General features: G+C 48.5%; 1 protein-coding gene across 5 annotated transcripts in view; it reads left to right on the top strand.

Annotated features, from left to right (window-relative positions):
* Positions 1–13,962, top strand: part of foxp2 (forkhead box P2) — a 78,375-nt gene that overhangs the window by 22,469 nt on the left and 41,944 nt on the right. Inside the window, exons 1-2 of one of the 5 annotated variants that reach the window (XM_086022616.1) lie at positions 4,473–4,609; positions 10,612–10,801. The exons of 1 other annotated variant lie outside the window; for it this stretch is intronic. In XM_086022616.1, coding sequence (XP_085878742.1) covers positions 10,622–10,801 — 180 coding nt within the window. In that variant the 5' untranslated portion in view covers positions 4,473–4,609; positions 10,612–10,621. Of the gene's footprint in view, positions 1–2,963; positions 3,212–4,472; positions 4,610–10,611; positions 10,802–13,962 lie in introns of those variants that run through there. 3 more of the 5 variants (XM_086022617.1, XM_086022620.1, XM_086022619.1) reach the window with 3 other exon arrangements.

Here is a 13,962-nt window from a genome sequence, read left to right as displayed (position 1 = left end):
TTGATTTCAAGCGAGTTCTTTTCATTCAAACGCGCGTTTCAAGGGATGCTTTGCGTCCATCCAATTTAACCTCAAGTGTCCGTCGGCGTTTTCGAGAGAGCGGTCAGTCTCGATTTTTCTCCGCTCGCTTCTCGGCCGTCACGTATACTTTGAATTGCCGGCTGGAATCTGCAGGCGGCGGAGGAGTTGCTGCCGGGCGCGGTAGACTCGGACGCTCTCTACCGGTTTTGTTTTCCATAGGAAGCCGGGGCCCGGGCTCGGGGGGAGGAGTCTCCGTTGCTAGTCAGTCAAGAAAAAGAGTCTCTCGGGGATGTCCTGTTGGGCTCCGGGCCAAGTTTGCAAATGGAAGTCACGCGCGGAGGCATCGCTTTCCCTCGTATAATTTTGCTTTCAGAAAGAATACCGGGCACTTGTTTGGAGCGCGGTCACTCGCGCGGACTTGGCTCGGGTGCGATAATAACGGCTCCGGCGGTAAACAAAACAGCGGAGAATCCGTCAGAATCACGCCCTGCTTTCTTCACTTCATTGCTCTCCTCTTTTTTTTTTTTTTTTTCCCGTCCCCCCCCCCTGTGAAATGCGTATGCAAATATATTTGGATGCTGTCATTATCAGCCACTTAATAGGCATTTCATTAGGGGATTTCTGAATAGGGCAAAGCAAGTTGCCATGGATACGTGGCCGCTTTAAGTACAGTAAATTAAAACGCCGCAGCCTGCTGAGCACTTATATAATCATCGCTCCTTAATGGTCTGTGCTCTCTGGCCATAAGCAACATATCATGTGATCAACACCGGCCAGGACTTAAAGAGCACTACCCCCTCATTATGCGTTATTTGGCTGGGGACTAAGTGGCCCCCGAATTGTGCTTTGTGCAACAGACATGTGACAATGAATGAACATGGCTCATATGTGCGTAGTCTTTTTTTTTTTTTCCGCGCGAGTTCGTCTCTCTGGAAACATTTTGCTACGGTTGTGTGCGAGTTGCCGGGGAGCTGTTGAGCATATTTGACCACTTCAACACTTGTTTTGGGGGGGGGGGGGGTTATGTGAGGGTGGACACCCCCCCCCCTTTCCCCTCCCGCTACACCCTCCAAGTGTGGGCTTTGATGTTGCTGAGCTCCACGCCATTTGCTTTTGTGTATTCCAGAATTTTTTTTACGGCGACTGAGGAGGACGTTAGACAAAAGCGGGGTCGGTCTTGAAGATGTTTTTAAAGGGCTTGCATGTTCTGAACTCCCGTTACCGTGCCGGTGACTTGTCGAGCGGATGGAGGAGTTCCTCAGGGATCAACTTTCACGCACTATAGTTGAATGCAATTTTCAAGTTGCAAAGGCTATATGTATTATTTTGTTTATTTTATTGGATTATTTTATTCATATGTGTATGTCAGATTACTTTGTATGAAAAAAAAAATGCATGGAATAAGCTCATTAAATCACAATATTGTGAGGGAAGAAAAATTGCAAAATCACTTTTCCAAAATCGGTCAGCCCTTGTCGCAAGGGGGGCAACGGCGCCCCTGCTGGTTCCTACCAAGTACTGCACTCCATTTTGTGTCCACTGCGAAGCACTGCTGTTGCTCTTGGCGGGCTTTGTAGCCAGCTGCTACCAAGACACCCCCATCCACCACCCACGCCCGCCCCCTCCTCCCTGTACCCACTTACACATGTCTGCACCCGCCACCGCCATGCATGACCCCCCCCCCCCCCCTTTTTTTTTTTTTTTTTTTTTTTTTCATAAACTGTCTTTCTCCTCTCCCTACTCGGCTGCCACCACATCAAGACGCTGGTGGGCCTGTTTGTCTCTGTTGACCTTGGCAGCAGAGAAGCGCTGGGAGACGAGACAAAGGGAATAAATAACCTCAGGGAGGAGGCACAATTGTCACAGATCTGTAGAAATCGGCATAGCATTCCCCTAGTGAAGTCGACGTTTCTCAGGCCAGGGGCCTCTTGTTTGCCTTTTTGCAGGGAGGCGCTGCGGGCGGATTCATTTCAAAGCGGCCCGAGTGCGGATGGAGAAATTGCTGGCATAATGTGCATGCTTAGGGAAATGACAGTAATTGTTTCACACTTGGCCTGATTGTTTAGCCTCGGATTTTTTTTTTCTTTTTTTTTTCTTTCGTAATAATGATATCATACGGCTGAAATATGCTGCGGCGCCAAGATAACGTGCCTGTTAAATCACGCCGGCCGAGCGCTCGGAGCCGCGAGTTCAAGCGGTCTTTAGCCGGCGTTGCCGGCTGCGTCTTCCCCTAAATAAATCTGCCGTAGCCGCCCGGGGGTGCCTGTTTTTTTTTTTTTTTTTTATTTAAAAAAAAAAGAGTCCTGTTGACATTTTTGAATCGGATTGAATTACGCGTGGCCCGCGTACACTGCGAAAATGAAATCTCGCAGCGAGCCGGTGGCAGATGGACCGTCTTTCTGCATCTGCCGAGAGCAGACTGGGGGCTTTGTACTCATCTCTCTTGGGGGACACCCGGGCTTTCTCCTTTTCCAGTAGATTCCTGTCTACGGGAGCAGCTAAGAAAAACATCTGTGGCATGCGAGAGGGAGAAGGAGAGAGGAGGAGAGGGGTAGAAAACAGCAGGAGAAAAGAGTGTGAATTCCCCCGAAAATGACAACGCAAATACCGTGAGCCGGAAAACGCTCCATCTCGTCATTTGTTTACAGCGGGGGGAAAGTAAAAGAGGCAGCCGTCAATGAGCCCGGGACGAAAACGCCGTCCTTCGTACCCACTCCCCCCCCCCCCCCCCACCTCGTCCCAAACGTACACAATCCCTCTGCCAAGTCCTGTCACCCCCCGCCCCTTCCTCTCTTCACCCCCCCCCCCCTTTCCACCCCCGCGCCGCTGGTTTTTGTGTACTATTGGTCCTCGGGCGTCAAAACAATCCAGTGGGGTTGCCTGACTTGTTTTAATTAGGCGGCACTCAAACGGCAAGTGTCTCTCCGACGTGACCAGGCAGAGGTTCTCCGCTCTCCACTTGTACTTGAAATACATCAGCGATGATGCTCCTTACGGTCCATCTCAGCTAGTTGCTACCACTTTTGATTATTATTATCGCTACTCTTTTCCTGGTGGCATTTTTTTTAAACACCCCCTCCCAACCCCCCCCCCCCATCCCCTCTCTCTCCGCTTCATTTTGGATGCTTCCAGGCATCAAATGTTTCCCTAGCAGGGGGAGTGGATTTCTCTGGCACTCTTGTCTTAAAAGGTAAGGTCGCAGCCTCTCTATCTTTCTGCGCTCATGTGTGATCTCGGGCAGGATGTGTCACAGCGAGCGGCAGCTTTGTGGTCGCCAGGATGTCAGCCGCTGGAGCGCGCCTTGGCTAATTGTTTCCAGCAGGATTTTTTTTCCCCTCTCTCTCTCTCTCTCTCTCTCTCTCTCTCGGGGCTAAAGCGGGGACTTGACCGATGCGTCGAAAATATTGTCTGTTTTAGAATATCAAATCAAATGCCGGAGGGGCTTAAATGGGTCTGGCCGGATTTCTGACGGGGTTCCACAGCCCCGCTTAGCCCCAGCGTAGCGCCAGCCCTGCTTTCCCGGAGCAGCCTTTCCCATCATCGCCTTTCTTTTCATTCACGCGCGCCGCGCTCGAGAATAAAGACAACACGTACCTCCGGGGCCAAAACAAAGGCAGTTTTTTTTGGGGGGGGGGGGGGGTGTCCTCAGCTCCAGCCGGGGTTCGGAGAGGCGAGCCGCGCGCCGCTGCGCCTGTGGATGCGCGTGTGCACAATGGTTGGTGTGGGAGCCGCGGTGAGAGAGTGTGCGATTAGAGCGAGAGAGAGTCGGCTGGCGAAGGGGGGAGAGCCGCGGACCGAGCCCCATGCGCACGCTTTGGATTTCGCCTCTGTTTAATTGCATTTGGAAATGAAAAAAAAAAAACAACAAAAAAAGTTAATTTTGGAGTAAATCAGTCTCGCAGGAAGTCATCACTTTCCTTTCCAACTGATACGTGTCATCAGCAACGCACGTAATAATAATAATTTCAAAAATGATAGTCTAATTATTTCCAAGTGAGGCGAGAGTACGTCATAAATTTCCATTTGACACACACACACACACACACACGCATCCTCTCAGTCACACACTTGCGCCCCAATCCGGCATCATGTCCAGATTGGGATGGGGGGCCTGGTTGGTAATTGCCCCGGTGACAAGTGGAAATGATGGAATGATTGCCAGGAGAGGTCTGCTGTGGTTCTGTTTTTTTTTTTTTTTTCTAATGGGGCAATGGTGATTTGCATGAATGGCATCTTGGTGGTGTGGTGCCAAGAGAGAGAGAGAGAGAGAGCAGGAGAGAGAGAGGGAGTTGGGGCGGGGGCTGGTTTGTGGTGGGTGGGTGTGCGTGGCAGCGGGGGGTGGGAAGAGGTGTGTGCGAGCGGGGGCGGGGGTGTGTGTGTGTGTGTGTGTGGGGGGGGGGGGGGTGATTGTGCGGTTTGGAGCTGGCTTGTTTATGATGCCATCTCCCCCCCCCCCCCCCCCATAAACACGGCTGGAGTGATGACACAGATAGTGTTGCCTCTCCACACGCGGTGACACCGCTCGACTTGCTTTTGAGCCCTCGGCGGCGACGGCGGAGGCGAGACCTCTGCTCTCCTCACTTTGAAGGTAAAAAAAAAAAAAAAAAAAAAAAAAAAAAAGAAAAAGACGCACGCATGCATGCATCCATCCATCCATCCATCCCTCGCCGTCAACTTATTTTTTATCGCCGTCCCGACTGCTGGCTGTGTAACTTTGCGCCGCTGCTTAATTAGTTCTGCTGACCGTGTGTGTGCGCGTGCGCGTGTGTCGACTTTTTAATTGTGCTGCTGAAGGGGTGGGAGTGGTGGTGGGAGGTTGGGGCGGGGGGGGGCGGGGGGGGTCACTTCCAGATGTGTTGGCTGCTACTTTGAATCCAACAAGACAATTAAAGGGCACACACACGAGCGCGCGCGCAGATGTGTGTTTAGTGAGGACAAAGAAAATAAGCAAACTCCCGAGGAGCAGATGTTGAGTCTGAAGAGGTCACCAAGACTGATCACGGGCGAAGCGCTAATTATTGTTATCAAAGACAAGTGTTGGATAATTTGTTGACTTAAATATTGATGAGGCCGAGCGCAGGCACGCTATTGGGCTACTGTGGGCGCCCCATTAACATTTCATGGCGCTTTGCGCAGGAATGCGAAAGGGGCTCCTCTTCATAATTTAATACCCTAATGCATAATGAGCTATGTGATTAGTTCACAAGGAGAATTGGCCAAAGTCTATTTTGAAGGCAGATCATTTACATTGTTCTCCAGAGTCTCGCCTGTAATGGCTTCTGCGGCGCGATAAAATTAAATGCTACACATTTGGAGTCGCAAATCCCCCCCCCCCCCCCCTTCCCGGCGATATTCACTTTTCAGCCTCCTCTCGGCTGCGTGAGTTTCTTCCGAAATATATGTTTGGAACGATCGAGCCGGAGCGCGTGTTTACCTCCGTGTTTTATTTAGCCAATTAACGGCGTTCATTAGCCGAGCTGCCTTATTTGTTTTGAAAGTTGAGCCAATCACTTTGTTATGCTAATTGTGATGTAATTTAATTTGAGTTGCCGTAATGATGATGCCGCTATTATGCACATAAATGATGCAGTTAAGCAGCGCGGGCCTCATTTGCATGTGCTTGTTGAAAGGGGGGGGGGGGGGGGGGCTCCCAAATCACTCCCGCTTTCATTTTTCCACCTCTGCTCACTACTAGTTGCTGATTATTGACAGTTCCAAAAAAAAAAAAAAAGAATTTAAAACTGCCTTGGAGGTGACACTATTGTATACGCTTCTTCTCCTACTTTGAATCTGTTCAGTGGCTTGTGTCGCTGCCTTTCGTCTGTTTTATTTGATTTGATTTTTTTTTTTTGTTTTTTTTGCTCCAAATCAATTTCGTAATCCCGACAGGAGCAGGGGTGACGCGTCTCCCCTGAGCGCTTCAAAAGTCCCCAGCCGAGCATGAAAGAAGTGTGACTAAGCCAGTGTTAAGTCGAGGAATGCCCATGTCCTATTTGGATGTGACTTTTTAGCTTTGGAAAAATCGCCCCCCCCCCCCCCCCCCCCCCACACACACACACACACGCGAGCCCCTGCTGCCCAGCCCCCCTTTTTATGCCCCTAATTGCTTACATAAATCTTATCTGCTATGAATGAGGAGTGTTGCGGCATTGTCAAGCGCAATCTTCACCCTTATTTACCAATTCATTAAGATCTATCGATGCAGGACTGCTGAGGGGGAATGACGACATCAATCAGACGTGGGGACATAATGGCCCTAATCAAGCAGAAATAACTGGAAACGTCACAATGAGATATGTCTCCGGCCGGCTGCACCCCGGGCGTCCGTCCGGCCGGTATCCTCCGTCGTCTCCTTCGTTCTGCTCCTGCGCAAAAAGTCCGTCCCGTCTTCAAGCGGCTCCCGTTTTCTAGCTGCAGTCGTGCAGCGCCAGTGGAATACTTGCAAGCGTGCGGGACTTTTAAACGGAAGCACTCGGCTCTCCGGTGCACCTCCTCTACTCTTGGTAAAGATGATTGGACCAGACAATGAGGGCCCCCCCCCCCCCCCCTCCAACCCCCCTTTTTATAGGTCAATTAGCCCTGATTAGGTGGGCCGAGTTAATTAATGCAATTGGCAAATATGCAAATGCGAGCTGACTGATGGGCTTTCGTCACTTGTCTCGCTCGCCCCCACTACGGCGGTGGCAGGGCTGCCCGTAAATGATATGGGATGACCTCTTTGCCTTGCAAAAGTGAAAGCATATTTTCAAAAAATTCCTTCCTTTGCTTTATCTGTTATTTTTCCTTTTTTTTTTTTTTTACCAGTAATTGGATCGCAAGCATATGTATTATGTTCTGCATGTATTATACATTTAATTCTAAGGTATTGTATTGCATTGTATTACACACTTCCCCACGCGTGTCTTTTCTTCCGGCAAACACGCACACACTCCTTGAACACACACCGGCAGTCCATTCATGGACACCGTGGCAAAGAAAGTCGGCCTTTTATCGTATTCCGTCTCATCTCCTTATTGTAAATAGAAGAGAATTAAGTTGGGAACACTCTGGACTGAATGTCTGCTATCACGGCTCTACAATTTATTGCCGGCTCAAATGAAGAATTGAAACGCCGCGGCGGGTTTTGTCGTCGTCGGGCTCAATGGACAGCAGATAACCGCATTTGATTCTGTCGCTTTGAATAACGTTAATCCCGGCAAAAGTCCATTATTCGTATTCATCTCTTTTCATTTGGCCCCGTTTCTGATTTTGTAAATATGATTTCCTCACGCCTCCCACCTCACACCTTTTTTTTTTTCTTTCTTTTTTCTCAATCTAAAGCACTTTTGAAATTCCTCATTCTGAGAACAGAAAGCATTAGCATACACGGGTTGGTAAGAGGTAGTCATTAATGCTCTTTTATGGTGGCCCCGTTGTGCCAAAAAGGAAGCTTTTAAGGCGCGGGGGCCTGGTGTGTGCCTGACTTAATCTGGGGGTTCTGTCGCTTCAAACTGCCGCCGGTGTCCACTCATAAAAATCCAAAATACGAGCCTGCGTCGGCTCATGATGTAAGATTTGTTCAAGGCATCAATTTACAACTCCCTTTTTTTTTTTTTTTGTTGCTCTTTTTGATTTGTAGATTTAATACATCATTGTAACTTGATTTCCCCGTCTGCTCATATATGGCATTTTGATTTATTGGCCAATCTAACGTATTGAATATGGACAGATTTGCCCTTGCCTAGTTGCTACTTTATTTGGTGTGCGTAGTAACTTATGGCAATGACGAATTAATTTCACTCAAGCGCACAATGTGTGATTATTTGAAATGGTGAGGAGCCATCAGAGTGTGAAATGTAATTTCTATTATATTTCTTCTTATTTTTGTGTGTGTGTGTGTGTGTGGGGAGGATCACATATTTACCGGTCACTTCTCCTCCCCCCCCCCCCCCCCTTTATGATTTTTTTTTTTTATTTTTTTTTGGCAAGCGATGCATGCAAAACGAGGCTTCCAGATAGCGCCGCGGTGACAACGAATTGCCCAGAGACGGTGAACTGAACCGGCGTCGGGCTTGCTGTGCATTAACGCTAGCGTGCGAGCGCGTGCGTTGGGTGTGTGCGCAATTTCAGCGGCCGACAGCAGACAGCTGTGCGCGCCTGCTCGATGGATGGCCGGTGTCATCGTGTGTGTTTACCGCACATGATAGAGCGGCAGACAGGCCAGGTAATGAGGCTACATTAAGGGCTTTTAGAGCTCGCAAACAAAGATGGAGGAGCGCTTCTTTCGGCTTTAACGAGAGGCGGGGAATCCGCCGCCTGCGTGTGTGTTGTGTCACCTCTTGGAATGGAGCCGCAGGTCTCCGGGTGCTGACGGATTCCCTACGGATTTCATACGAATGAGATGGAGAGGGAGTGTTTGCTCAGCGCGGTATAGCGGGGGTACGGAATCCCCCCCCCTTCCCCGAAATAGTTGTCTGGCCATCTTGAACTCTTTTGGGTTTTGCTATTTAGCATCGAGTCCAATGCTGGGAAGGTTGACTTTTCACATGCTTTTTGTCGCTCCGCCATCCGAGGTCAAGTGTGCAGGGTGCCGCGCAAACTTCCGCACACCCTCGGCAGTTTCATCTCCCCGCCAGCGCTCGTCATTGCGGCTCGGCTGTGTTTCTAATTGACACTTTAATTGGCAGTTTTGAATGCCGCCTTTTAGATGGCTAATTAATTTACCTCGCCGCCGTCATTAAGGTTAAAGCAGCATCTGATCTCGGCGGATACACTTTGCATGCATCTGCGTCATCATTAAGCGCCACATTCGGATTTATTTTTATTTAGCGGGGCCGTCTTGTTTGCCCGTCATTTCTTTGTCTCCGTTCTCCGGCGGTCCGAGGAGAAACGAAAGCAGCGACGCGGGCTCCGTGAGAATGTTCATAAAATTGTAGTGAAGGCAATCAGACAGTCTATCTCTGAATATTTTAAAGATCAGCCATGTAAAATTTATGCCTAATTTGAATACTTATTAGCCGGCTGATCTCGGCCGCAGCCTTGACTTTCTTAGTCCGAGATTCATCTCCGGATTGGATGTCGCATTGTGCAAGTCTTGCACCCCCCCTCCCGCCGCCTCCCTCCATCCCTCCCTCTTTCTCTGCCCCCCCCCCCTCCCATTGCGTCTTTCTTGCCTCCATCAGTGTTAAACAGGGGCCTGTTTGTTCACAAGCGGGCCTCTTCCCTGTTTGCTTGTGTCCCAGGCAGCTGTCGCCCTGCTCTGTGTAACAGCTCAGTCCTGTTTGTTCTTTTCCGCCCGGATCCTGTTTATCCTGGCTGTGGACATCCTTTAAGACCTGTCCTCTATCAGCCTCTCGTCAAACACACACACACACACACACACACGCGCGGAAGGACATTTGCACAGCGCCATTAAAACAGAATTTACTAGGCCCGAGAAGATCGTGACACGAGCACCGGCAGCACTCATTCCTCCTTTGTTTGCTTTCATGACGCGTTTATTTGGGACGAAAGACGATTAAAACGCACGGCGCCACGGTTACAATCGTTGCAAGAATGACTTGTTTAGGTGTGGATAATTCTGCAAATGTTTCTTTTCTTTGCGTTTACAGTGAGAATGTTGAGTGATGTCCTCTCTGTCCCTGCCAGCAGTAAAATGTAAGGGGGGGGGGGGATGATAAAACATTTATTACTAGAGAGGGAAAGAGAGAGAGAGGAGCTAATATGCATAATTTATGCTGTTTTTAGCACAATCATTAATGATAGTCGCGATAAATTCATTTCCCTTTCTTTCTCTCCTCGCCGCGTTTCGCACGGACGCGAGGTGGAATTCATTTCAAAATCTCAACGGGATTTTATTAGCCTTTTGCAAAATGTGTTTTGCGCCTCTCAGGGGCGAGTCTAATTGTGAGCATTTTATTTTGTGTCATTAGGTGAGGTTGGACGAAGGAAAGATTTGGGCTAAAGTAGTCGAGGTGGTGTGAATTGGCCCCGCCTTCCCCTCCCTGCTGCCAAACTGTAATTGGACATGATGAGCGTTTGCGTCATTAGACCACTTCACTCCTTCACATGCCACAAATAAAAAAAAAATAATTAAAAAAAAAATAATCACATCCCGCAGGGTCAAGATGGAAAATATTTCCGGAGTGCCTGTCGTAAAGATGATAGCAAGAAATGATGTATGTTTTAATTGTCCCGGGCATGCGTTTGCCTTTATTTCCACGAATGACTCTCTTTTTTTTTTATTTAGTGCGACCATGGCAGAATTAATGCAACTTCTTGAATCTTTCATTTATGCCTGGTTTTTAGTGGATATAAACCACATTTAGTTGCCCCCACTCCCTTGTCAAATAGGAGCAGGACGCGCATCTCTTTGTACTGCTTCATTTACACAATGAATGCATAATTGCGCCTCCTGCATCTCCCCCCCCCCCCCCCCCCCCCGCCCCTCCTCCCTCTCCTTTAAATGCTTTAATTTGCAGAGGGGGGGGCTGAGGATAATGGCTGCATTAAAAAATATATAGGATGGGGCAAAAAAAAAAAGACGAGGGGGGTGGATGGGTAGAATTGTAAGAAGAAGAGCCCTAACCGGTGCCTCTTAATCACTTCTAGGTTTTAAATCATGATGATGCAGGAGTCGGCCACAGAGACAATAAGCAACAGTTCAATGAGTCAAAATGGAATGAGCACCCTAAGCAGCAGCCAATTAGAGGCTGGCTGTAGAGATGGGAGATCAAGCGCTGGTGACATGAGCAGCAGCGAAGTAAGCACAGTCGAGCTGCTGCATCTGCAACAACAGCAGGTAAGTTGTGTTTCTCCCCTCGCTCTCTCGCACTGCTTTTCACCCCCCCCCCCCCCTCCCTCCCTCCCCACAGCCCCTCCATCAAGCTCCCCTTCTCCATAAGCCAGCGCGCATTTACGTGTCTCTTTTTGGGGTTTTTCCTTTAATACGCGTTGTGTCAGTGTGACCGGATTCTCAAGCTTGTTGTGAGTTGGGTTCACTTTTACCCCTCGTTTCTTTTTGAATGCGCGGGGTTGGCACAGGGAGTGCTTGCGCGGGTGTGTCATGGCAGCGCAGTGTCCACCAGAGGGCCTCCTGCCTCGGCGCAAGCTCAGAGAGACATCAAGCAGTGACACTTTGAACCAGGACTTAGTTCATGCATGCATAAACTGAGTCGTGTGTAGAAATTCGTGTGTATAAATATATATATATATATAAAAATGTGTGTGTATATATTTGAGTTGTCAAAGTCGCATTGAGTGAGTACATGAATGTGGCTTGACTGTCATTAAACAATAGTGAATAAACAGTCAGCGGAAATAATTTTGCAATGCCTTTTCATACAAAATAATTTTGCATCCGATGAGTAAACAGCGGAGTAATTCGGTGGAATAATCGACTCAAATTATTCCAAATATTTGATGCACACACATGGATATGTATGTGATGTGTGTGTATATATGTATATATATATATATATACGTCCGATATACTATGGCCCCTGTGCTTATTCCCTCCTAATTATTTGCACCTCATTTTCCATTTCCATGTCGGCTGCCTTCAGCAGTTCTGAATTGTGCTTCGTTGTCCAGCACAAGTTGAGAGAGCACGAACGAGCAGAGGATGTGTTGCGCTCGGGGTATTTTTGAAAGTCAGGCGCCAGCGGAGTAAAAGAGTCAAGTGCCTCTTGTGTCTCTTCACGGTGAATGATGGCTTTGACAGTTTGCCAAAAGAGCAGCGGGAGATGCGGTTGTGGGTTGGAGGCGGGGTGTCGGGGGAGGTTAGGGGTCGAGGGGCAACGCCTTGGGTTTTGTCGTGGTGTGTCCTCTTTTGGTTTGCTGGTCATTTTCATACAAGTTGTGTGTAAATATGCGTGTGCGGCTGTGTTGTTGGAAGCAGCTGAAGCCCCGTGGTGGCGTGTGTTTGCAGGCTGGTGGGGGTCAGTCTAGCAAAATGAAGCATGTCCCGCAGGCGAACCCCCCCCCCCCCCCCACCCCCTCCCACTCGTGACATACCCTCACCCCCATCCTCCATGCCTGCTACAGCACCCCGGCGGCCGCAAATCGTCATTCATCACCACGCCGCCGCTCTTTCGGTACACACACCTGATTGAGGTCGAGCAAACTTCTCGTAACAAAGGACACAAGTAGCTTGAAATGTCTCGTTAAGTCCCCGCGATGGACAAACAGCTTGTTCCGGTGTGTGCGTGCGTGTGTGTGACAGTGAGAGCAGAAGAAGAAAAAAAAAAAAAAAAAAAAAAAAAATGGAGGCCAGGCCTTCTTCCAAGCCAGAAACTGACACATTGAAATGAGCAGTCCAGCTAACAGGTCTCTGGAGGCTTTTTAAAATCTTCACACACACGCCCGGCACAACGAGGTCCAGCGCTGCAGACAAAAAAAGATGGAGGCGTCGTCGTGCATGCGCCTGCATTCTTGCACTGCTTCGTTGGAAGGAGTTCACACGTGAGTGAGTGACGGCTTGCACGCAACCGTTCAAGTGTTGGCCGGGAAGGAGGAGAATTTAAAAAAAAAAAAAAAAAAAAAAAAAAAAACGCCCACATCCATGAGTGTGTTTTAAAGGAAGGCTGTTGGCTCTAATTTCCCTCCCAGATTTGCCATGACATTGAGTGGTCCGGTGGGCATAGGAAGCTGCAGTCTCTCATCACGCTGCTGGAGGGATGATTAATAATAAGCACTGATGAATTCCCCCCCCCCCCCACCCCCACCCCCCGCATCTCCCCTCGTCCCTCCGGGTTGTGCCATTACCTAGCAGCTTCCCAAATACCACCTGCAGCTATAATTAGAAAAGCAGCGTCTTAAGGTCCCTCGCCTTAGATTGGATCAAACGCCTTGTAGGACACGTGGGCAAGTTGGAATGTTTGCCATTTTTGTTTATCCCACAAACAGTGGAAAAAGTGGTTGTAAATCAGGCGCAACCAAAATATTAGAAACCCATCTCATTACGATGCAGTGCAGTCAAACCTCCACAACAATAAATATGCTTTACCCTAACCCGAATTTGTTATGCGATATTTTGTTTTTTTTTTTGTTTTTCACGTTCCATATGTAAACATGTGGACTGGGCTCCTTGGGCACTTCATGAATAAACTGAAAAATAATCTGAAACGAAGCAATTTTTCTCCCTCCCACAAATGTTAGCCTTTTTTGAAAATGTCATTCTACCACAATGCAGTGTCGATTTGAATAAACACATTGTGTAGTTAATAGCTCTTTTTCCAAGAATTGCTGTGGAATTTTCAGTACAATCCTCGCATCGGATCTCCACTGTGGGCACAGTCTGTACTAATCTAGTCAGTCATCTTTGTAGTTGATATTAAAAAAAAAAAAAAAAAAAAAAAAAAAGTCTCGTTATCTATGGATCTGAATAATAAGCGCCGCGTCCGCAATCGAATTTGCCGCCACTAATTTCTGCCGGGGGTTTCACCACCTGCCTCCCCCAAAGGTTGCCTAAATAGAGCTAATTTGATTCCAGATCAGCGATTAGATTCCTACTTTATCTGATTGCAATTTGCCAGCCGGCCGCGGAAAAGCATCGGCGCAAATGATGAATGTTGCCGGGCTGTAATCGCCGCGCGTGGTGATCACAGTGAAAGCTGGAAAGAAATGCAATCATGTAATCCCCAACTCGGATCGATTCATCATTGAGCGCGCGCGTTGTCATAAAGCGGCCCTGTATGAATATGCGAGCATTGATCTTTGAATTTGAAGATCAAGATGAAGAGGCTGCTAGTTGATTACTTTAGTAATCAGGATTGATGAGCCGATACTGGATTGGGCAACAGTACCCCCCCTTTGGAATGGTCTCCACTTATTGATATTCCCTGGCCTATATTGTGGTCAGTTGTTTGAGCCGAAGGCCTACTTAACAGCCAGTAGAACCCGAATGATACTTGTTTACCATTCATCTGCCTGACAATCAAGTGCTACTTTCCGATTTCAGCG

Source organism: Filicampus tigris, chromosome 22, assembly GCF_054856515.1.
Source record: "Filicampus tigris isolate MCC_2025a chromosome 22, RoL_Ftig_1.0, whole genome shotgun sequence".
Classification (NCBI taxonomy): domain Eukaryota; kingdom Metazoa; phylum Chordata; class Actinopteri; order Syngnathiformes; family Syngnathidae; genus Filicampus; species Filicampus tigris.
Note: the sequence above shows the minus strand (reverse complement) of the source record. Positions and strands in the feature narration are given on the sequence as shown.